We start from the raw sequence: 22967 nt of genomic DNA, 5'->3' as shown, positions 1-22967 counted from the left end.
CAGCCGAGGGGGCCCGGCCCATTTTGAACTTTCTGCGGGGAGCGGACGGGACCGTCCCAGGCGTCCCTGAACACTGAAGGAGCGCGGGGCAGGCGCGGCAGCCGCCGGCACATCCCTCCAGCCCGTTCCCGCCGCCGAGCCGCGCTGCCCCTCGGGCAGGACGCAGGGTGGGGAAGGACGAGCAGAGAGGAGCCGGGGCTGTGGCACGGTTCGGGGCTGTGGCACGGGTCGGGGCCGTGCTCGCGGCGGGGCCGCGCCTCCCCCGGCCCCGCCCCGCCCCGCCGGCCCTCAGCGGGACGGTGCCGCAGCGGCAGCGGCAAACCCCGCCCTCCGCCCCGCGTGTGGCGCGGCTGGGCGCACCCTCGCCATTGTCTGCGCGGCGCTCCTTGCCTGCTGTGGGCACCGGCGGGCGGCGCGGCGCTTGCGGCCGCGATGCTGAAGGGCTGCGCGCCCCCTCAGACGCGGCAGCGGGCTCCAGCCCTGGGGAGCAGCCACCCCGCCTGCTGAAGACTGAAACTTTGCGTCCCCGCCGCTCCCTCTCCTCCCTCTTCCTCTCGCCTTCCTCCATGCGCTGAGCGGCCGCGGGGCGCCCGCTCGGCCCCATGGACGCCTTCAGCGCTGCCAAGGCCAAGATGGGGGCGAAGAGCGGCGGCGAGGCGGCGGCGGCGGGAGTGGCCGCGCCTCAGCCCGCCGTGCCGGCCCCCAGCCCCGCCGGTCCCGGCTCGCCCGCCGCGCTCGAACCCGCTGCCTACAAGCTGGAGGACCTGGAGACCCTGGCCACCGTGGGTGAGTGTGGAAAGGAGGGGAACAAAGGAGCTGCCGAGGTGCCTGCGACCGTGCCCGGGGAGAGGAGGTTCCGAACAGCTGGCTGCCCTCTTCCCCTGCGCCCTGTTGTGTTCTTTTCTCCCCGCCGCTCCGCTCCCGTTCTCCCGCCGCGCCACCGCTGGCGGTGTGAGGGCAGCTGGGGTGCCCGCGGTGGCCGGAGGTGCCTGCGGGCGGCTGGGAGGGCGCGCCGCAGGCTCCGCGCGTTCGGAGCCGCGCTGCGGGGCTGCGGGAGGCTGTGGCTGTTGTACGGCCCCGGTGCTGCCGTGTTCACCGGCTCCGGCTGCGGGATCTGCAGCTGAGCGAGCCCGCACCCAGACCTGGGTTTGGATTCTCTAAGGGATGAGTACTGCCACTGCTGACGCTGTAAGACCTTTTGGTATAAAACCTGGTTTATCTGGTTTAACTTCCGTTTACCTACATCATGATAAAAAATTCATCATTTAAATTAGCTGTCGGGCCAGGGAGGAAATCAAACAGGTTAACCGAATGCAGCTGAGCGTATGTCAAACCCCCTATATGCTGTTGCCCTGAATATTGATGCAAAGATGCTTTGCGCGTGTGGAATTGTGGTAGAAGGTAAGGTCTCATTTCACAAGTAACACCCTTACTAAAACTGCCTGTTACCAGTGGCATTGCAGAGTAAATGCATGTGCCTAATAAATAGACATTTCAAATATCCGTGATGATGTTCATGGTGTTTATGTGTGCTGTATCTGTGTATTGTATTTGAACAGACATACTGGCAGTTGTATATGTTTTTGCACCTGGTTTGAAGGCCTGTATGTTCAACTACATATAAGTTTTATTCACTTTTTCATTATAGGACACTGAAGTTATTTTCCCTAATCTCTCTTCAGCCAAAAGGTGCAATATAAACCCTTTCTTAGTGAAGTTGATGCTTTAAACATGGAATTGGAAAGACCCAAGAGTGCCGTTGTCAGTGAAGAACGCTTTATCTTCTCTTGAAGTGCGTTGTGTTTTGAGATAGTATTCCAATTTGAAATGTGGGTAGACGTTTTACTGATAAATTATTTGAGATTATTAAGAGACTTCTTGAAAGGTTTGTAATGGTTTTTTTTTTTGCTCCAGAAGTGGTTGCTTTTCTTCATTACATCATGACCCTGTAGTCATCACTGAAGACTAGGACTTTGGGTGAAACACAGATTGCAGAAAAACAGTAATTTTTAAGGAAGGCAGCGTAGTCATGGAAATGTTCCTACAGCCAATGAAGAAATGTGGAAACAATCCTGGTGTCAACCTTAAACAGTGTACCTTTATTAGTGTGTTCTTTAAGATGCTCTTTAGAGGCTAAGGAAAGGGAAATTCTGATTCCACAGGATTCAAACACTTAAAAAAGTGAGACACTACCTGTTAAAAAGGAACAGATAAAGATCTAAAAGGGAAAAGGAGTAGATAACTGCCTGTCAAGGCACTGACAGAATATATAGTTTCCATTCATTCTCTGTCTTTTCCAGGTTGATTTTTAAAAAAAAAAAAAATTCTCAAATAGCTCTGTCTCAAAAAATGACCATTCTTTACCTCTCTTTTGAACTGTATTGGTCATTTTATAGGGAAAATAAAGCTAAAAAACAAAACTGGAAAGGCATAAAATTGTGCAGAGATAAATACATAAAGCCTTACCTTGTCAAAGAAACTGAGCTGGCTTATTTTAAGTTGGTTGAAAAATGAATTTATGACATGCCTGTGTGTCTTGCTCCTGACTAGGAAGCAATATTGCAGCCTCAAAGTGATACTGAAACTGAACACGTGAATACCTGCTCTGAGTGGCCAAGTTTATAAAAGATGCAGCGTCCCACTAATGCTTCTGTAGTGCATTAGTCGAGGATCTGAGTCAGCTCTAAGTCTGCGTGAGGTTGGGCAGCTCTGTGTGCACCTGCTAACATGAGGCATTGGAGACCTGATTTAAATGGGCTACAAGTTAAATCAGTGCAAAATACTGTAGATTGGTTGAGTAGGATTTGTGTTTTAGCTTGAGAGACTTTTTTGCTTGGCTTAAAGCTTTTTTAATTCAGTTAGTTGAGTACACTGTAGGTTTCTATCACGTGTACTGAAAGACTATATCTACAGTTCTTTTTAGCAGTGGTTTAAGTAATTATTACCTTATCCTCCATTTTGCTTTCCCCGCTGAAATAGATGGCATTAATGTTGTGAGTTTCACTATAGCAAATTAGAGTAGTCTGCAGTTTGACTGCTCTGATACAGATAACCATTTTTTCTGCTCATGTTCTTGAAAGTTATATACTCTGAGATAATTGGAGATGTTTGGGGAGGGGAAATACCCAAAAATTACATAACAGGAAGTTCTGTTATCTCCTTTACTAGAAGAATTGCTTATAGATATACCCAGGCTTAGAAATAGTTATAGTGTTGTAAACGATCAACTTGAGAAAGTTGAAAGTCAAGACAGAGTTCCAAGGTGTTGCGGCTGTTTATGATTAATATTTGAGGTAACAAAATTGTGTTGCTGTCTGTGAGATTGTAGTCATCCATGATTTTATGCAACTTCTCTCTAAGGATGGAATAAAATCTGTGTTAAAAAACGTTGAACGCAATACCTGCTTTGAATATAGCAACTACTGTTTTAAGTATCCTTCATAGTCTCAGAGGATTAACATCTCTCTGTTAACCTGACCACCATAATTCAGGCTGGATGTTCTGTGACAAGTGTTTTCTGTGATTCCTGTTTGGGATGCTGTGCCTGGTTTAGCAAAGGTGTAAAGGTGGGAAGAGCAAAAGGGAAGTACAGTTTAGCCTAATGATTCAGAGGACCTTTATCTCCCCCAAACATCGCAGGATTCAACCTTCTTTTGGGTGTTAGTGGGCCTTTTGTTAAAAGGCAATTGGAGCAGAGTCTGGAGTGCGGGTTTGCTTTGGAGGGAAGTGCTTTAATATTTAGTTGATAAAGTGAAGTTACTGCTTTGGGGAGGGGAAAGGATTGGGGCACATACTGATTTCAGCGCTAAGAGAAGTTAAACAGGAAAAATATTTCTTTGAAGGTACTTCCTGAGGGGTTGAACATGTGGCTTTGAACCTTTGAAGTGTATGGGTTTTTTAACTAGTTTCCTTGTATGAAAGTTGAACACTTGCTCTGGAGCCCTTGAAGTTGCCTGGTTGTCCTCATCTTGTTTTGAATTAATTTTCCTTTCAAAGGAGGTTGAAATACAAATGTTGGCTCAGCACATTCAGAAACTGCTGTTCAGGTCAGGATGAAATACTCTGTGAATCTCAGTGAATGTATGTACTCAACTGTGCCAAGATTGAGTTAGTTCTGTGCTGTACAGAAACAAAAAATTTATATACCATGATCACCATGTTAATTCAAAGTTCGTGGCCTGTGCTTATCAGAACCGGTTTCAAACTTCTTGTAAGTCTGGTCAGTGAAAGAGGGAGACTGGACACTAATGGCATAGTTTCTGAATTATCCTTCGTTGTGATGAGCATTTAATATGGGCAAACCTCCTGTTCCAGAAGCCACAGTGCCTGCAGTTGGACACCTGACACGTATCTTGAAATAGAGATGCTAAATTTTTAATTATGCCATAATGAAAAAGTAATTCAGGTAAACTAGAATAAGTAATACAGGAAAACCAGAAGGTACTTCTTCACTTTTGGGTACATAAAGGTGGGAAAAGTGTTACATTCTCAGTTGAAATGCATGGTGATGGGAAAATGAGAAGGAAGAAAACACAAGGAGGAGAAAGGTGACAAATTTTTTCTTGCCCTCCCTCCTTTGAGATCTGTTTCTTGTCCATTTTTCAAAGTGCAATAAATTCCATAGCAGACTGTGTAAACATAAATTTGGAGTTGTGAATCTGTTCAATTGATTGATTGATTTTAATTAGGGTATTTTTAATGTAAAAATATTCTTTTAAACTACTGTTCCCATGAAATGCTTTACACTAAACAAATGCAGAATAAAAAATTGGGCATACCAGTATTTTCATTTTTATGCACATGGGAAAATTTAAAAATGTTCATGGGAAAACTGAGGTGCTACATATTTTCAAATACTTAATTTCTCTGTGTTCACACACAAAATATGCTAGCCAAATACATTTCAAGTGGCGTTGTATCAACATGACAGTAGGTACACAGCTGTAGTCTAATGCCAGGGAATTGTCTAAGTAAGAAACTGTGCCCCAGAGTAGCTAAGTTCTTTACATGAAAAGAACGCTGGTAGCTTTTTTCCTTTTCTTAGAAGCTTAAATTAGTTCACTTTCTTACCAAGTGTTATTTTTGGTTTCGCTACCAAGTTTGTCACCTATTTTAAATTTTTTAAGGCATGTATGAGCATTTTTTCCCTGTTTTGTTACATTTTCTTGATACTGAGATGATAAATAATAATCCATGATTTTACTTGGCAATGTTCTTGACTACCACTAGTTTTGAAAGAAAACATGGTCTGAATGTTGTGACTGTAATGGTGACCTGAATTCACCATTACGTTTGTACATCTTTGAGGCTTTAGTCATAAAGCTAAATTACTTGAACTTTGTTTTCACTCTCTGTATTTCTTACTTCATTTTTCCCTCCCACAAAATGACACTTGTCTCAAAATAAATCATTATTATTATAGCTGCTCTTGTAGAGAGAAATGATCAGGTGTGTGACTCAGCTTTCTTCCCTTGCTTTTCCTGTTACCCACTGCTGAGGTGAATCTCAATACCATAAGGTTTATTGTAGATTAGGCAGCAACAGGTTCTTTCAAATAAGTTTCTTGTTCTCTTTAGGATGGAAAAAAAAAATGGATTGAAACAAGTATTCTCTTTTATCTTTCAGAGAGGTCAGAAAAGTGAGAGTATATGGAAGAAGTCTGAAAGTTCACATTTCTGCTTTTCTATCTTCAGTGTTTAAAATCAGTCTTGAGGTAAATTGTTAGTGTTTCCTGTCACCTGTTTCTTTTGTCTGAATCTAGTTTAGATATTTAATTGATTGCAGAAAGAAATTCAGTATTCCTTTTCTGATGTTGTGAATTTGACAGTGTTATAGAATAGGCTTCAACACTCAAATATGCTTCTTAAAGATAAGTAATTTGTAAAGTCCTATAAATAGCCCAGAGATGCCCAGAAGTGCTTTTTGCAATGCAAATAATCAAGTAATCTGGAACCCAGCTAGTATTAATACTTCAGAAATAAGAAGCATGCAAAATTCACCCACAAAATCAAAAGTACCTAACAGCATACATTTCCCCTGCCAAGTTTTAGACTTAAACAGAAAAACCTGATGTACCAGGTGAAAATACTTTGGAAAAATTCTTCTGTAAAGTGTTGTGTCTTAGCCCAATCTGAAGAAGGTAAGAAACCTGCAGAGAAATGGAGATTTTTACTATTTTTTTCTTTTTTCCTTTTTCAGTGGGAAGAAACAGGAATTTTAAAGTACTAGGGGTTGAAAGCATGTAGGGTCTTAGGGCTTGACTCAATTTTTTCTATCTTTAGCTTCTTGAGCATGCTTGTCTGGACTGCTTTTAGAGGACAGGGAGAGCAGCCTTTTGAAGATGACTGCCTTGGCTTTCATGTAATAAAAACTTAGCAAAACAAATCCCTTCTCAAAATTTGTTTAGTCGTGGTTTAGTCCACTTTTAAAGGTGATAGTGTAACTAGAAAAAAAAGACAAGTGTGGTGAAATTTATATGCCATTTTGTTTATTATGAGAGACACAGATGTATATACAGTAATGAAAAGTGATTTTTTTGTAAAGATAAGAACCTGTGTTTACCTTCCAAGGTCTTGTCTGGGCATAAACTGTTTTTAACCAAATTATTTACTTCAGTGTAATTCTCCTACTGTTGACACTTACCAGTGTAAAACATTTTCAGTATTAGTTTGTACTACTAAGGAGCAATTTAACATGTTTTGTTTACTTGGGAAAGCATCCTTTCATCTCTGCAATATTTTAGAGGGTTTTTTAGCAGCTTCAAACTGGAACATAAAATTTTGCTGAGTACTGTGTGTTAGTGTGCACCTGGGATATTTAGGGTAGAACAATTCTCAAAATTAGACTATTTCTGTTCTCTCATAGAAAGACAGTCTTTCAAATGACTGAACAAGTGTTGATTTCTTTTTTTTTTTTTAAATAAAGAAGGGAGAGATATATCATACAACGTTTTTTGCTAATGATGTTCAGTTTGTGAACTGCACTGTTTGCACCTCAAATTAGAGCACTGGTTCGGTTTTTTGTATAAAATACATCTTTTTTTATTCCTTATGTTTAATACTGGAGTGGATCGAAGATGGCGATCTGTAGAATTTGGTTATGAAAACTTTCCATTTGGGTGCCCTTTTTCTTCTGGTCAGTTTCTTCACTCACATCCCAGCTTGGAGCAGTTGCTAGCCGGTCTGTTAATTAATTGACCATAACTTTTGTGTAAATGTGTTGTCTTTTTTATTCAGGGAATCAATTGGTCTGCTTCGATACATTTCAAATCAGACAAATTGTGTGTGTGTGTTATGTATTTATTGATAACTGAGGCACATTAAATATAAATGGAGGAAGCATCCTTTTCACGTCACTGAACTGTATGGTACAACCTATTTCTATATGCTACTGATGGTGATGGCGTGTGAAACTTGTCTGCTGGGTTGATCTGGTCAGTGGAACCATTCCCAAAGTATCTGATTGTCTAGTCTTGTAAGTCTTTTATTTGTTAGAGAGTACTTCATAGCCCTTATGCCAACCAGCTATCTTGTTTGCATATCAAGAGACTAATTTTTAATGTGAAGTCTTTGCTCTTGTTTCTTTCCTAGATATTTGGTTTAAGTACCACCTACAGCTTTCTCAATTGGATTATACATTATATGTGTAAATACGTATACATATTTAAGTTTACACAAACTCAAATTTTAAGTTTTACTATTCTGCAGCTTGATAGAGGAAGAGTGAGAATATGTAATTCTTCTGCTCATTTTCTGTCAGCATATTTGGGCTTTTTAATGGCTATCACACCAGATCTTTGTTTCTAGAAACTATTCATAACAGTACCTACAATATGCAGGAGTGGGTTTTTTATTTAATTTTTAAGCTGGGATGTTTTTTACTTCCTTAAAGGATTGGTTCTGAGCTAATTTTGCATGAAAGATCCTGTACCTGTTATTTCTTAATTTGATTCTAATATGCAGTTTGTATATTTGGATGTAGTTATTTATATTTTGTATTTATTGAAGTGCTGGAGAAAGGGAACTCAAAAGCAGAAGAGCTATATATTATAAATAATTATCAGCAGTTGTAACTTGTGACTTAAATATGTTGTTTTTTGTATGTAGTCTTGCTATTGTCTAAGGCATATTTTTAAAAGTACTAAAGCTAACAATGCAGTAAATTATTTTGCCTGGGGAATGTGATTATAGAACCAGTGACATTGTCTAATACAAGAGAAAATCAGGTGAAAGTGCCAAGGTGTGGGATTTTTCTGTTATGTTTATTTTCTGTTTGGTTGGTTTCTTGTTTGTTTCTTCATTACATGATTCTTTCCAAGGAGGTAAGGGCTAATTACCAAAATCCTATAAAATGACAGTTAAAGTTGTCCATTATGCTGTGTTTTTTATGAGTTTTGGAATTGTTCTTTGCTAAAATGTAGCTTTTTACAGGGCGTTCTTGGTATTTGTTAAAGTGTTGTTGTGTTTGTTTAGGGGAATATGGTGACTCAGAGCAATTTGAAATATTAATAGTAATGACTCTGCCATTATTGTGGAAGGACCAGGGTGCTCTCTGGATGGAAACAAAATGTCTAGTTAGTACTGCTTTTTATGCCTCTCAGGTATTGCTCCAGTCAGTAAATTAAATGCTCTGAAATGATTTAGGTAGATGTTAAGGGAACTATCCCTCTACAGCCAAAAACAGGCTGAACTGGGTATAAGATTTTTACTTTGCTGGTTTGCTAATGGGGATGCACTGTAATAGCTGTATGCATGGCAAATATAAAAATGGAGGGGCTGGTGGCTGACTGTGCTCATACAGAACTTCTGGGTGCTATAATAGCAGACTCCTCATGGCACCTGCCCCAAAAGTGATGACAGACTTCTGACCTCAGACCTCTTCCCTCCCAGCTTGGAGTGGCTTCCTACAGCTCTTGGCTGCAGGAGATGATAGCCTGTACAGTTTCAATTTGAGTGGCCTGCCAAAAGTAACTTCAGAGTATACATTGTAATATTTTTGTTTGTTTTCAGGAAAATTAGTGGGTAACTTGTCTGTCCCCGGAGAACAAACAGTGAGGACAATGCTGGTCAGTCTGTTTCTAAACTGGGATTTTTGTCCCCTCTTTTATGAAAATTTTTTCCAGTTACATGTCACTATGTTGAGTTTGTGTTCTGAGACCATTAAATTCTTCCTGGCTTCTGTGACTTTCAAAACCCTATAAAAACATTGACAGTATATCTTTATTTAAGCCACCCAGTTGTCACATTAAGAAGTGGTGAACCTAGAATTTATGGTGAAGCAGCAACATTTTTCTTCCTCCTTTTTTAGTTACTGACACAGTTTAATTCCCATATTTGTAGAAATTGTTCATTCTTTCATATATTTGGAATAGTAGAAATTGGGTTATAAACTTTAGAAACATTTCTAAAATTTTCCCAGTGTTGCATCTTAGTTGAAATTATTTTGTTTAAAAGCTTTCTACATCTCTTCTAGTATTTTTACAGTGAGTAGCTGTGGATCCTTGGATTTGTTTATGGAGGGTTTTTCTTGCTTAAAGTTGGGTTTGTTTTATTTTGTTTTTTGTATGTCTGCTACAAGTGACGGCTGGGAAGAAGCTGTGAGAAAGAGTGTGTCCTACAAGACAGAGCCATTAGAAGGAAAAACAAAAGTAACTGAGAAGAGAATTGTAAAGAATCTGGGAAAAAGCCCTAACAGTTAATGCAAAATATTTTCAAAATAATGAAGATATATTTTTTCTGGGGGAAGAAAAGAGTTTTTAAATTTTTTTTTTATTTCAGTTTTACATTCATTCAGGCTTTATACATTCATCAGCTGAAAGGTAGATATAATTGGGGCGCATCCAGTCCTGATGCTGTAAAGCTTATAACATCTATCCATTTTAAGTATTTTAATCAAATAAATTATATTCTTTGTTCTAATAAGTGGTGCATTTCTAGATTTATCTTAACTCTTTATCTGCAACACTTGACTTACTATAAGGTAAAAGATTTATTTTGGTGGCAGTGGTGATAAATTTTGCACGGTTCTTAGGCAGACCTAAATGTTTTAGTGCTTCTAGACTACTCTTGGCTGTGGATTCAACAGAGTACAGCCTTGTTTGTTTGATTTGGCATAATTCTTTGAAAATAGTTTTTTTTAAATACATGAAATATGTATGATTTGTGCTGTCTGCAGGAGATGTTTCTTATCAGTGAATTCTTAATCTGTTGAGAAGAGCTTGCTAGACACGCAATCGTAAGTAGAGAGGCAACATTGTGAAATGATAAATGAGGAAGACAACTGGTTTTGTGACTAATTAACCAGTGTCTCAGCAAGCAGTCTTTTTTTTTTTTTTTTTTTGGTCTTTTTTTTTTTTTATATACTGATAGGTTTGCAGGTAAACCCAGCTAACTTAAGGATAAGGCAGGAGTTGGTTTCATATATATCAATTCCATAGCTTAGTGTCTGCCTGTTTCACATTGCTGTAAGAGTTTCCCATGAGAGTACCTTTGTGATAAAAGCCTGCAATACAGATAATTTTGTCTTTGAATTGCAACTGAAATGCTTTGGCATAGTATTTGGAGACAAGGGTTTACACTTCTGTGTTAAATATTCGTTTAGAATTTTGCTGACTTTGTGTGGTTGCTGTTTGCATTAAAAAAAAAAAAAAAAGGTTCTTGGTGAAATGGGGATTTAGCAAAATAAATTAATAATAGGAAAAGGCTGGCAGGCAGTGGAGATGAATGCATATGTGAGGCTATACCTTATACCTTTGATACAGAATGTTGGAGCTCCTACTAAAAATGGCATTGGAAAAAGAAAGGGTAAGAGGGCTTAATGCTATTTTGAGATACTTCCGTTTTGTTTAGGTGGGTTTGTATTTCCTGGATAATTGCTTCTTTTCAGAGCAAAACCAGTAGAACTGACTGAAAGTGTAACCAGGAGCACAGTTGGGTATTCTATATGATTGTAAGTGAAGAAACTGATGTCACTAGATAAATGTATCTGAATGTGTAGTTTTTGCTAGCTAATACTGGGTGTACAATGTCATCTATTCATGTGGAAATAAGTCAGCTATGGTGCTTTTTTTATGGATTCTCTGATATGCTCAAGTTGGGCACTCCTGCATGAAACATGGCCAGTTTATGTCCTGTGATAAAATATATTGATAAACCTCTCTCTAATCTTTGTATGTTTTGGCATTTAAAACATTTTTACTAGGGGGAAAAATTTCCTATTGGCAATTGGAGATATTCAGAACTTCAGGTATGAATTTTGATATAGAATTAAACAGTGATTGTAATAATAAGACAGAAAAAAAAAGGTGTCATCTAGAAATGCAATACAACTTGAGGGAAGGGGGAGCAAAGAGAAAGAGAAAAGCCAAACAGCCATACTATGTTTGATCACTTCACTTTAAAGAGCCTTTCACAGGATAGTTTTATAAATTTTATAAGCAGACAGATTTTTTTTGGGGGGGGGGGGGGAGGGAGGATGGAAACTTCAATAATTTGCCATAAAGTACAGTCATCTCTAAGGAGTTTTGCATGTTGTACACAGACCTCATTTTAGAGACTGAAAGTAAACTTGACTTAAAAGGGCACTATAGTGAAAACAGGTGCTTAGGGACTCTTGAAACATTAATTATACTTAGCTCGTGTGCTGTCATGTCCTACAAAGGACAACATTTCGTTTTTATGTCAAGAAGTACGAAATTTTATTAGACATTGGCAGAGCTTTCTTCTGGTATCTTGTGAAGAAGTGTATTTTATATAGTGCAGTGCTAGTTTCTTCTTCCATTAGTGATGTATGAGGACCTCATATATATGACACAATAATTTCGTTAGTCTCTCTTGTCTTCTGAGACTATTACTTGTTCCTAGGTAATCTGTAAGCATCTGAATCTAAAACAAGCTTCAATAATAGTAAATACTAATGGTGCCTGATAATTTTTCTTGTTTGGCTATTTTATCTGTCTGCAGTGAAGAAATATGCCTCTTGGCTTTGCTACTAAAAATTTAATATGCTTTACCTTTCTTAAAAAGTGTTAATGGATAATCTAATAACCATCAGATTACCAATAGCTTTCAGTTAAAACTGATTTAAATATGAGCTGATGAGCAGGCCCAGATAGATTTGTGTTTATTTCTGACCTTTAATCTGTCCCTGCCTTCTGATTTTAGCAGCTTTGAGCTTGTTTCCTTAAATGTAGATTCTGAATTATAAATTATATTGAACTGTTTGTTTTTTAAATTGAAAACAAGTTAAAATATATTTCTTTTGAGCTGTGTGCTGTGTCAGCTATAATAGTGAGTGACACTCAGCAATGATGTTTCAATTTTGGAGAAATAGAGGAGTCTACAAAGGGCACATCAGGTACTCTTGGCATGTGAACTATAACTCATTAATTCAATTAGCTGTAATTTAATCTATCAAAATAGTGTTTGATTTGCTATTCATTACTTCCTTTACTACTGACTGTGGTCTTGTTTTTAAGTGTATCAGACCAGGTACGGGTAATTCTGAGGTTGTATGGGGTGAGAGAATTGTAGAGAGTAGAAGTAAGAAGCAGTTATGGCAGTAAACAACGAAATAAATTAACCTGAGTTTTCGTAAATGGGTGTATGTGTATGCCTCTGTTACTTACATGAGAAATCTGATGTGTGACGAAGGCATACATAGCATAAAGAGTGAAATAGCAGAGTGAAATAACAGAAAATCTAAGAGGAATGTTGATTCTTACGAAAAAAGTGAACTTGGTTTTATTTTCGAGATTTGAGTAGCTATAAAATCAGAGAATGCTTTGAAATGGTTGAAAGGGACCTTAAAAAACATCTGGTTCCAACCTCTCTGCTCTGGGCAGGGACACCTTCCACTAGGCTGCTGAAAGCCCCATCCAAGCTGGTGTCAAACACTTCCAGGGATGAAGCGTCCAGAATTTCTCTGGGCAGCCTGAGTAATCTAACCTAACATCTGGCATAAACCTGCCCTCTTTCAGTTTGAAGCCATTCCCCCCTATCTGCCCATGTAAAAAGTTTATTTTGGTTTTTTTAAGCCCTCTTTAACTGCCTGAAAGCCTCAATAAGGTCTCCCCTGATACTTGCATTCTCCAGGCTGAGCAACCCAGCTCTCTCAGCCTGTCTTCACAGGAGAGGTGCTCCAGCACTCTCATGACCTTTGTGTCCCTCCTTTGGACCCGTTCTAACAGGTCTGTGTCTTTCTTGTGCTGAGACCCCCAGACCTGGGTATACTACTCAAGTGGGGTATTGCCAGAGCAGACTAGAGGGGCAGAATCCCCTCCCTTGACCTGCTCACCCACGCTGCTTGTGATGCAGCCCAAGATGTGGCAGGAGGGCAGCCTTCTGGGCTGAAAGCATGCATTTCTTGTTAATAATTTCAAATCCAATAAATTCTGTATTGTGCACATATATTTACTCTTTAAGTGTGTTTATTCAGTCATTGCAAATGAGATTTATTCTATAATATTGTATGTCAATCTTCCTTTTGACACAATGTATTTTTTTCCATGCAAGAGTTCACTTCTATCCTTGCCTGTTTGTGACATATTACATCTTTCCACCTGTTTCTTCAGACATATGAAATTTGCAAACTGTGTTTAAAACCATTTTTTAAAAAACAAATATTGGATGGTGTTATACTTAAGAAAAAACAAAAGGAAAATTGTACAGAAGCAGTCCAACACAGAAATGCCATCAGGTTATCAGGCAAATAAAAATCTTTCCTTACTGTTGCAAAATTAATGATACTGTTAAAATATATGCCATAGCCTCTGAAACTTATTCTAATACTGTCTTGATTTCTCTTTTCTTGTAGAGTTAATTTCTTAAGAGCCATTTGGAAAATCAAGGTTTCGTGAAAGGAGATTACTTGTAGCTTTTTTTGGTGTACTTTTGCATAAATTCTCAAATGTCCTCATCCTGGTCCATTTAAAAAATGTCAGTTATGTACAGTGTTCTATTTAAAGTCTTATTTGTTGATTTGGATGGGTTCCTTGAGCATGATACTGAGATGTATAACAGAGAGATTGGATCCCAGTTTTGATACGGGAAGGAATGGGAAGTGTGTGCGTAAAACTCAGGGGAAGGTGAAACTGTGGGAGATTGGTAGAGTGCGTTTTCTTTCCTATTAAGGAACCGCATAGTGAAAATAGAAAACAAATACTATATCCATTCTGTGTTTCAAGTCACATAGTTGGCTGGTATGAAGTTAGAACAGAATTTAAGTTTACCCTTATTTTTCTGCATTCTAGAGAAAAACAGTGGCTGGTCCATACAGCCCTAGATAGAATGAAAAATTCAGACCATGGTCCTTTTCTGATAGAGTATTTAAATGTTAAATTGGCATTGGCATGTCTTCAGTAACATTAGGTATTAATATAAGTGATATTTTCAATATTTAATTCCATTAATAATGTAATTCTTGGGCACTATCAAGATTTTTTTCTAGTATGTTTAATTGATATTTGAGAATGCAATTTAGAGACTGGGATTTTGAAACTTAATATTTGTGTTAAGGCTTTTGTTCCAGTTCCATATCAAATACAGCTTTATTTGGGTATGGTAGACTTACTTCCTTTTTCTTGGAAAATAGCTATTTATGTGGAGAATATGGTGATATTCATTCAATGTTGATTTCATCACCTTATCTTATACAGAGTTACACTAATTTTTGTATGGTATACTATATGAGAATTTGGAAAGGTAATGGAACACATGAGGTAAATTCTAGATACCTAAGACGTTATTCTGTAGTCTCTTAGGAGTATCTGTTGATACTGCTTCTGAATATAAACAAAGTCTTCCCTTTGAGGAATATTTTGTTCCACTCATGAATTCTCAGCGTATAAACCTTTAACCAAACATTAATATATTTGCAGTGCTCGTTCCAGATTTAGATAGTGTTTTAGGAGAAAATACTTGTGGGCTTGTAGTTTGATTTTGTTTTGTAAAATTTCATTTGCAGAAGATAGAATGCAGGGTTGTAGTGGCACTGCAGCTGCTCATAACTTGTAGATACAAAGGAATTATTTGAGCCTTTTGGAAAGGCTTTCCTTCTGCTGTGGTTACAATGCCGAGTCATTTGTGCAGATTATAATAAAACTTCTAGTACTCACTACAATCCATTCAAAACAAAGATCAACTGAATAGAAAGTGTCATAATTATATCAGAAATATTTTTCCGTATCAGCATAATAGCTTTAGTTTGAGAGTAATGTTTTAAATACCTTCAAAGACTATTGTGCTGTATAAACGTGAATAACCTATGTAAAATTACAGACTACAGAGATAAATTCAAGCTTGCAAACTGGATGTGGTTTGAACTGTGACTATTTGCACACTGGATATCCTTTCCTGTGTGCAATGTTAAACTGCATCAATATTATGAAAAAAAAGGCTAGATGAATGAACTGTCATTGTTAATACCACATTTGTGACACTGGGTTAGTAAGTTAGGTAACAGTGCTGAAGGTTACAAAGCAATGTAAGTATCGTTTGTAGGCACATAATGTGTGGTAATTGGAAGTGGTGCTGCGGCGGAGCCTTGTCCCCAATGGGCTACAGCTGTGAGCAGCAGGTGAGCAGCACTGACAGCAATGAGCCATGGAGTGCCCAAGTGCATTGGCCAATCACCAGAGAGAGCAGAGGGCACACAGGTGCCATGCATCAACATGAGGGTATAAAAGGTTGGGCTAAACAACAAGGAGGGCAGGTGCTTGAAGCCTTCTGAAGTGGTATTGTGTTACTCTGTATGGGCAGGCAGCTGAAGCCTTCTGATGTGGTATGGTGTTACTCTGTATGGGTTGAAGCCTTACGAAGTGGTATGATGATGCTGTGTGGATCGTGGCTGTCTCAGCTGTGACACATACTGTGGTGTATGCTGCAACATCGTTTACATAGGTTTCTTGACATGGAGCCTGAAGAATTCAGTGAGTTGCCAACAATTCTTTTTAAAGCCTTGCAAATTTATATACTTCCTCACACAGATTAGCATAGTCTGTTTCAGTAGTTTCTATGTCACGATAAGTGTCATGCACTTAGGAAGCCATATAACTTTGAGGTGGTCTCTTCTGTCTGAATGTAGACCTATGCACTGTCAACAGCTATCAAGCCTATGTGTTTAGAGTCAACAGAGGGAAATAAGTACTTCTGCGTTCATAACTTAGATGTGTAAAACCACTGTATTGAATACAGAAATGCCTTTTCTCTCCTCTGTTAAATTGCAGGGAATTCCTCTTGGCTGGTCCAAAGTTAAGCTGTGCAGTAAGTGACATTCTGGTTCAGGGTATCTGCGGAGACTGTTGATTCTTTGCCTAAAAGATGGGAGAAATTCTAGCTCTCACCTTGTGTTTGAGGTACAATAACAGCTTGCATGCTCTTAGCCTGCAACTTTATTGTGTTAATTTTTTTGTATTGTACAATGAGTTTTTATAAGTTTCTATCATAAATTGGAATAGGCCAAGAATAAAGGTATTTCTTTCAAAGCATATGCTTACTGTGTCTTTTAATGTCCAACTGTGAAGAAGATGGTATGAGCTATGTGGTGCATTGTGGTAATCTATCTTTGAAAGTGGAAGTTTTCCTCCAGTTTTCAAAAATATCAGTCCTAAGGTTTTAAGATATAATGTGAAGAATGATGCATTGAGGTCTTTAACTACTACTCAGTGGTCAGGCTTTGTCTTCTCTGGGAATGTCCAGAGGTTTTGTTTGTTTTGTTTTTCCATATCCTGAGTTAGCACTAGGTCAGTTTAAAATTTAAAAATGAAAGTGAAAAGTTTGATCGGAAAAAAAATATTGAAAAGTAGGTGATGACCACTGCTGAACTTTGATTTGGCTTTGCTTTCTGAATGTTAGTATATGAGGTTTTCAACCTGGCCTTTCCAGCTTTCTCAATTGTGCTGGTATGTGTGTGCTCAATGTCTTTCTGGATTAGGGCCTTCTGTGTTTACTTGTGTGGTAACACAGAAAATAGCTGGGAATAGGTAATCCTGGAACATTTTTCTATTAGTTGTCTATTTGCACATTTCCTGAAACACATGAGAGAACTAAAATGTCCTGAGTGCAGGACTTCAAGTCCAAAGTATAAGTCTCACCTGTCTTCAACTAGAAGCTCATCAACATAATTTCAGTCTTACACTTTATAATAATTTAGTACATATTAAGTAATAAATAGACAGTCTGTTTGAAAAGTGCTTAAAAATTCAATTTTTGTGCACTGTGTGAAATACCTTGTCTTGGTTTGTGTCTGATTTAGCACTGCTTTCAGTGAAGATGGACATGAAATGTAATTGAAAGGAATGTATTATAAGAGGTACTAGTCCCTCAAAGGCTTCTATCCAGCACTGGCGAAGGAGGAAATCGGTCAAGTACAAACAATGTGGCTTTTATTACCTTGGGTCAGCAATAATAAACCTTTGTACTTCACAAGACTTTATTGTTTGCTTTTTAAAAGGACACTATCAAGGGTATTAAGCTCATGCTTTCTTTGCATTAATGTGGACTGACTCGCAGCAAGTAACGCTTTAGGAAAAGCTGAGTTTCAGGACAAACTAAAAGATGATGATTGTGTAAAATCATAAAAGTATGTAGAGACAAATATTTATGGATTGAAAATAAAAGTTGCTAATCAGATTCCACGTACCCCTATTTAAACTTACCTAGTTCAGAGAGGGCTGCTGTTAAAAGTTTTGATCTGTGCTGTTGCATGGATTTGATTTTTATTAGACTCTGTAAATCCTTTATGGATTATTACATTGGTGTTTGCTCCTTAGTCATCAAAACTTTATTTCTTTTTCTGGCATGAAAATGTGAGTTTTGAGCTGTGTTTTGTAGTTGTTTGGCTGGCCAGTTTTATTTTGGGGTTTTCTTTTTTCTTTGGGTGTAATTGTAAGCTTACAATGATGATGTGCATAATTGTTTGATGGCGATATATGTCTTAAGTTCAGCTGTAGCAACTGAAAGAGCAAAAGATGTTGGAACAATATTTCAAGTACCTGAACAGTTGTGTATCTTCTACAGAGGTGCTGTTTTAAACTTGGAAGACCTTAACGGCTGTTTCTTTTAGTTGAAGTTACCTGAAAAGGATTTAAGACTGCTAAAACTTCTTATTGCTGTGACATGGTAATTTATTTAGTTTTGGTTGTTTTATTTTGTTTTGCAGGCTGGTTTTTTTGGGGTTTTTTTTGGTGGAGAACCAACTAGATTTCTTCATGCTGAATTGGAGTAAAGCAACCAGCCAAAACAGTTCTGTAAATACTTCCTGTCACCAGGGAAATTGAAGGTGAAGATAGAAGTGCTGATAAATGATGAGAGAGGGCTTTACTGTCCTTGTGGGTAAAAATTAGATTATGAGAATGCAACTTAGAAACAGAGCTTTTTTTTTTTTTTCCCCCCCAAGTATGAGATGTCCCTGCTTAGGTTTTTTTTCCTACTTACCTTTTTTGGAAGGGGAAAAAGAAAATAGCTAAGAAACACTTCTCATTAACTGAACAGAATACATAGAAAATTATTTACTTGAATTGATTCTTAATGTACTACCAGAGGTAAATTGCAAATTACTCATCCTCATAGAAAATTAGAAGCCTTTTGGCTTAGACTGCTTCTGGGACATCCTGCTCAAGATACTGAGTGTACTACTAATCCCAGTTTAAGAAGCAAGAGCTGTGTGTTCACAACTCATGTGTATTCACAGACACAAAATCAAAGAGTATCTGAAGAGAGATCAGGATTCATTACTTTGGATTGTATGGGAAAATGTTTTTGTCATAACATTTTTTATTACTTCTTTTAAACTATCAAGACAAATCTTGTAGCCTTAAATTTGAAGTTTTACGATACCTGGCATAGTGTTTTACTCAACTTGTTGGTTTTCCTTCTTTTTGCTGGAATCTGGGTTGTTTTGTGTCTCATTTTGTTTGTGGTAACTGGAAATTTAAGACACTTAAATTGAATATAATAACTTCTGTCCTAAACATCAATTTGTGTTAGTTTTAATTTTTAGGAAGCTGTTTCATAGTGGGTTTAAGCATTTAAAAATAACACCATTAGAAAAGATTCACTTTGAACACATTTATTTAGAAAGAGGCCTGAATTACTCAAAATTTGATGGGCATTTTTAGCATCAGTTAATGTACAGAACTAGTGTGGAGTTTGCATGCCTGGCTTTTGTTGTTTGAGAAATCATTAGAAAATAAACTAGTACATTGAAAATTCTTCCCTTTTTAATATTTAAATTCCAAGAAGTAGTTCATGTGCTTATTTTAACCTTTCCCTATCTGAAGGAATCTATTATTTGAATAGCATTTGAATGTTATAACTTTTTTAATTCCATAAAAATTCTATCTTGTACAATTTATAATTTAGATTCTTCTCCAGCTATTAAAATGTGACACTTTGATAACGCTTTAATTACCTGAAATTCTCATCAGATGGAAAAGAGAATTTAATACTTCCTAGTGTTTAGCTTGGCAAGTGTTTCTAGCTAGACAGGTACATGACTCTTAGCTTAAATATACTTGTCTTTTAGAACATGGTAGGCCAAGTTTTTTAAAAACTATATTAATACAGATTGATAAGCTTCACTTCCAGGAAGTGTTTGGCATCATTTAAAATAAGCTGTTTGAATGGGCCTCCTTAATTTAGTTCAGCAAGTAATATAAAACTTAGTTTCTAAGTGAAAAAGGAGTTAATCTTTAATGGTTTCTATTTCAGCAGTTTTTATAAAAAAACCCAATTTTGAAGTTGGGATCTATCTGTACTTCACATGTAATATTAAAATAGGTAAAAATAGGATAAATAATGATTTTGCAATGTCCTGGTTTCACTATGGAGGAAAAGCTTTATCATCCACTCATCTGTTCATCTTCTTTTTATCAAAGTTCTTTTAGTCAGCATCACAAATTGTAGGTTGTGGAAGACTTTATAGAAAGAGCTGCAAAAATACCATTAAAGAACCAAGTAGGGAAATATTAATTTCATGAGAATTGTTCTGAAGATGGTGGATATTAAAAGTTTTAAGAAGGGAGCTGTATTTATAATCAGTATTCTAAAAGCTATTTAGAAATTGAGAGGATTTATGGTTATCATAACGAGCAATCTGGTTACTTTCCAGTTTCATTTATTTATTGGTCCCTAGTATTTCAAAATAATATTGAAATATTTAAAAATAGAATAAAGAGACAATAAACTTTCAAGAATTCTGCATGCTTTCCTGATATTTACAATACTTTTGTAGAAAGACAATTTGTGAGCAAAAAAAAAAAAAATCAAAAACCTGAAATTACAGAGGAACCTTGCATCGCTGATGTTCAGTTGACTGGCACTTTCTGGATATGAAAAATGTGTCTCTGAACTATGTCTAAAACAAGAACCTTGACTGATGGGTATTAATTAGCCTGGTGATTCCCATGTCCTTAGTTCTTAAGGATTGTAGTTCCTTATGATTTAAATGAGTAGGTCACCAACAAGAGTTGTTGACACAACTTCTTGGTATTCTCTGGCATACTAAATGTTGTGTGAAATGGAAAAGAGACTAAACTGAATTCCACGTGGTTAAATGTAGTTTTAGTGGTGTGTTGTTACTGGGTCCTTGTATACCAAGTAAGAAGGAACATAAAAATTACCAGGTCTTTGGGATTTTGGAAATTTTGTGCAGCATCTTCTTTGAGTCAAAAGGTAGTCTGTACTTTGAACATGCTTTGCTAGTTTCTTTTTAAGCTCAACTGAGTTGGGACAAAGAATTAATGATAGTGAGCTTTCAGTTGATTTGGTAAGGGTTGTGGCTATCATCCAAAATAGAAGAGAAAACCAGTGGTATGCCAGTGCCAATAAAATTTGTGTAACAGGTATTCCAATGATCTTGCCTGGTTATAGTTCTTGCTGTGTACTGTCTCACATTATTGCTAAGCAGAAAGACATTTTCTCTCTTCAAGGGTGCTTGGTGGAAATAGAATTACAGCACAATGGAGGAATAAGAAGCATCATAGAAGCAAGCTCCTCTGGCAGGCCATGGTGAACACTACACATGCATCTCTGTCTTCTATGCTGTTAAGGTCATAATCAGACTGTCTCTGATTTCAGTGCAAATCATTGAAGGATAGAAAAAAAGCTTTATAGAAATTGTGGTTAGATGTTTCTTTTTTTAATTCAGCAGTGAGATGTGCAGTTCTAGCAAAATAAGGCATTCTATAAAACCTCCTCTAAATTCTTCTTATTTCTCCGATATGTTTTTCAGTGTTAGATCTGAACCCTCTAAAGTAATGCAGATCTATAAAAGCAGTGATCTGAGACTTACAGTAAAGGATCCACAGCTGGCTTGAAGCACAGAGAAGACACTGAATTTGGCATTTTCAGTGACATTGGTTTATGGGTTTACATACTAATGAAAAGCTAAACTTCAGTAACATGATGTCCAAAATCATCATACTCATTTTGAGTTGCCCTATTTGTGTGCCAACCACATATTTTGTTGTAAAAGCCCACAGTTGTTTGTGCCTTGTGGTTTCCCAAAAGCATTTTCCCAAGTGTTAATCTTCTGATTGCCAGTCTGTTTGGGCAGGCTGGTTTCTGCCAATTCTTTGTCAAGAATTACTGACACCCCCCATTTCCAAGTCTACTAGGATATTGATGTTCCATCCCAAAATAAGACAGCGATTAAATGGCAGGCAAAATTTGACATTCAATAGTTAGTTTGCAATCTGATACATATCACTTAATTAAGCTCTGATAGTTAACAGAAAAATATCTGTTGTGCTTGTGGCTGTCAGTAAAGACTAAGGTGTCACAGTAGGAAATGTTTTGTCTAACTGTAAATAAAAGTGAATGCATCTGATGATTTTTGTAGGCATCTGTTGAAGTCAGGGCCAGCCCTTCTGGGACTCAGAAAGCAGCCCCCGGGGTCACAGAGCTCACATGACCTAGTTTATTCTTCATTAAAACAGATGGTATCTATCTGAGCAAGGCAAACTTGGTTTTAAGAAAGAGCTGGGGATTAAAAGGATGGGAAGCTGAAACAGCTGGGTCTAATTAATGGGAGCAAATAAAGAGGCAATCTAAGCATTAAATTAGTCATCTACATCAATAGAAAAATACTCACTATGTGACTACTTGCTAAATTGTTTTAGCCGATCAGAAGTTGCAGGATTGGTTTACCTAGCATCAAAAGTATCTAAAATTGCATCAGAAATGTTCCCACGTTCTTTATTCTTTTCTGCCAGGCTTCAAAGAGAACAAAATGGAAACTGGCTATGGTGTTTTTGAATAGTATCAGGGAATCCAAAAATCTTGTTTTGTAAGACTGAAAATACTCATGTTTGATGCATAGGCCAAGTTGGTCTTCTGCAGATTTTGTCCTTATCTCTTTGTGTTTAACATGAGAAGGTTACCTAATGGAGAAGATGGCAGGCATTCCTTCAAGCTCTGCAGCCACATAAAATTTACAATGGGATCCAAGAATTTTGTTTCTGTTGTAAACAGATTATACTGGATTAGTGGTTAGCATTTTGCATATTTTATTCTGTTTGCCCATTTAGTCCTGAAAATCCTGAATTGTGTTGCAAACAGTACAGGCTGTTGTTACTGATGGCCAGAGACCTTCACTTACTATATGCCTTGGCAGGGAGAAGGGGTTTGTGCAAATAAACTACAACTCTGCCTTCAAACTTGGTGAGAACAGCTGTTTTTTTGAGGTGTGGTCATGTAGGTGCTTTGTTTTGCTCTGAAACTCTGGTAATATGTACTAAATTAAACAGAGAGAAAGGAATACGTATGTAGGGAGTGTATGAAGCCACTTCTCTTCCTTCAACAGGATAGTACTTGGTAGATCTTAGGGCTAATCCAGAATGGTACGATGTCCCTTGAGTTCTCTTGGTTTGAGCCAAATACAAAATAAATATGAGTAGACTAAAGTGCAGATCTGTGAACATGGTTTCTCTTAATTCTTATAGACAAGTATAGAATATTTCCATTTTAAGG

At 37.7% G+C, this 22967-nt stretch overlaps 1 protein-coding gene and 1 long non-coding RNA gene across 2 annotated transcripts in view; both read left to right on the top strand.

Moving 5' to 3' along the window:
• Positions 1-351: 351 nt before the first annotated feature.
• The window catches only part of PRKX (protein kinase cAMP-dependent X-linked catalytic subunit), a 54977-nt gene continuing 32361 nt past the window's right edge, over positions 352-22967 (top strand). The window contains exon 1 of the mRNA XM_021545558.2: positions 352-786. Within this exon, the coding sequence (XP_021401233.1) occupies positions 603-786 (184 nt within the window). The 5' untranslated portion in view covers positions 352-602. The remainder of the gene's footprint in view (positions 787-22967) is intronic.
• On the top strand, positions 11231-18219 carry LOC144248903 (uncharacterized). The gene is made up of 3 exons (XR_013342083.1): positions 11231-11244; positions 17251-17392; positions 18157-18219. It is a non-coding gene; the product is annotated as an uncharacterized LOC144248903 (long non-coding RNA).

Source organism: Lonchura striata, chromosome 2 (genome assembly GCF_046129695.1).
Source record: "Lonchura striata isolate bLonStr1 chromosome 2, bLonStr1.mat, whole genome shotgun sequence".
Taxonomy (NCBI): domain Eukaryota; kingdom Metazoa; phylum Chordata; class Aves; order Passeriformes; family Estrildidae; genus Lonchura; species Lonchura striata.
The sequence above is the reverse complement of the archived record's forward strand: the minus strand, read 5'-3'. Positions and strand labels throughout refer to the sequence as shown.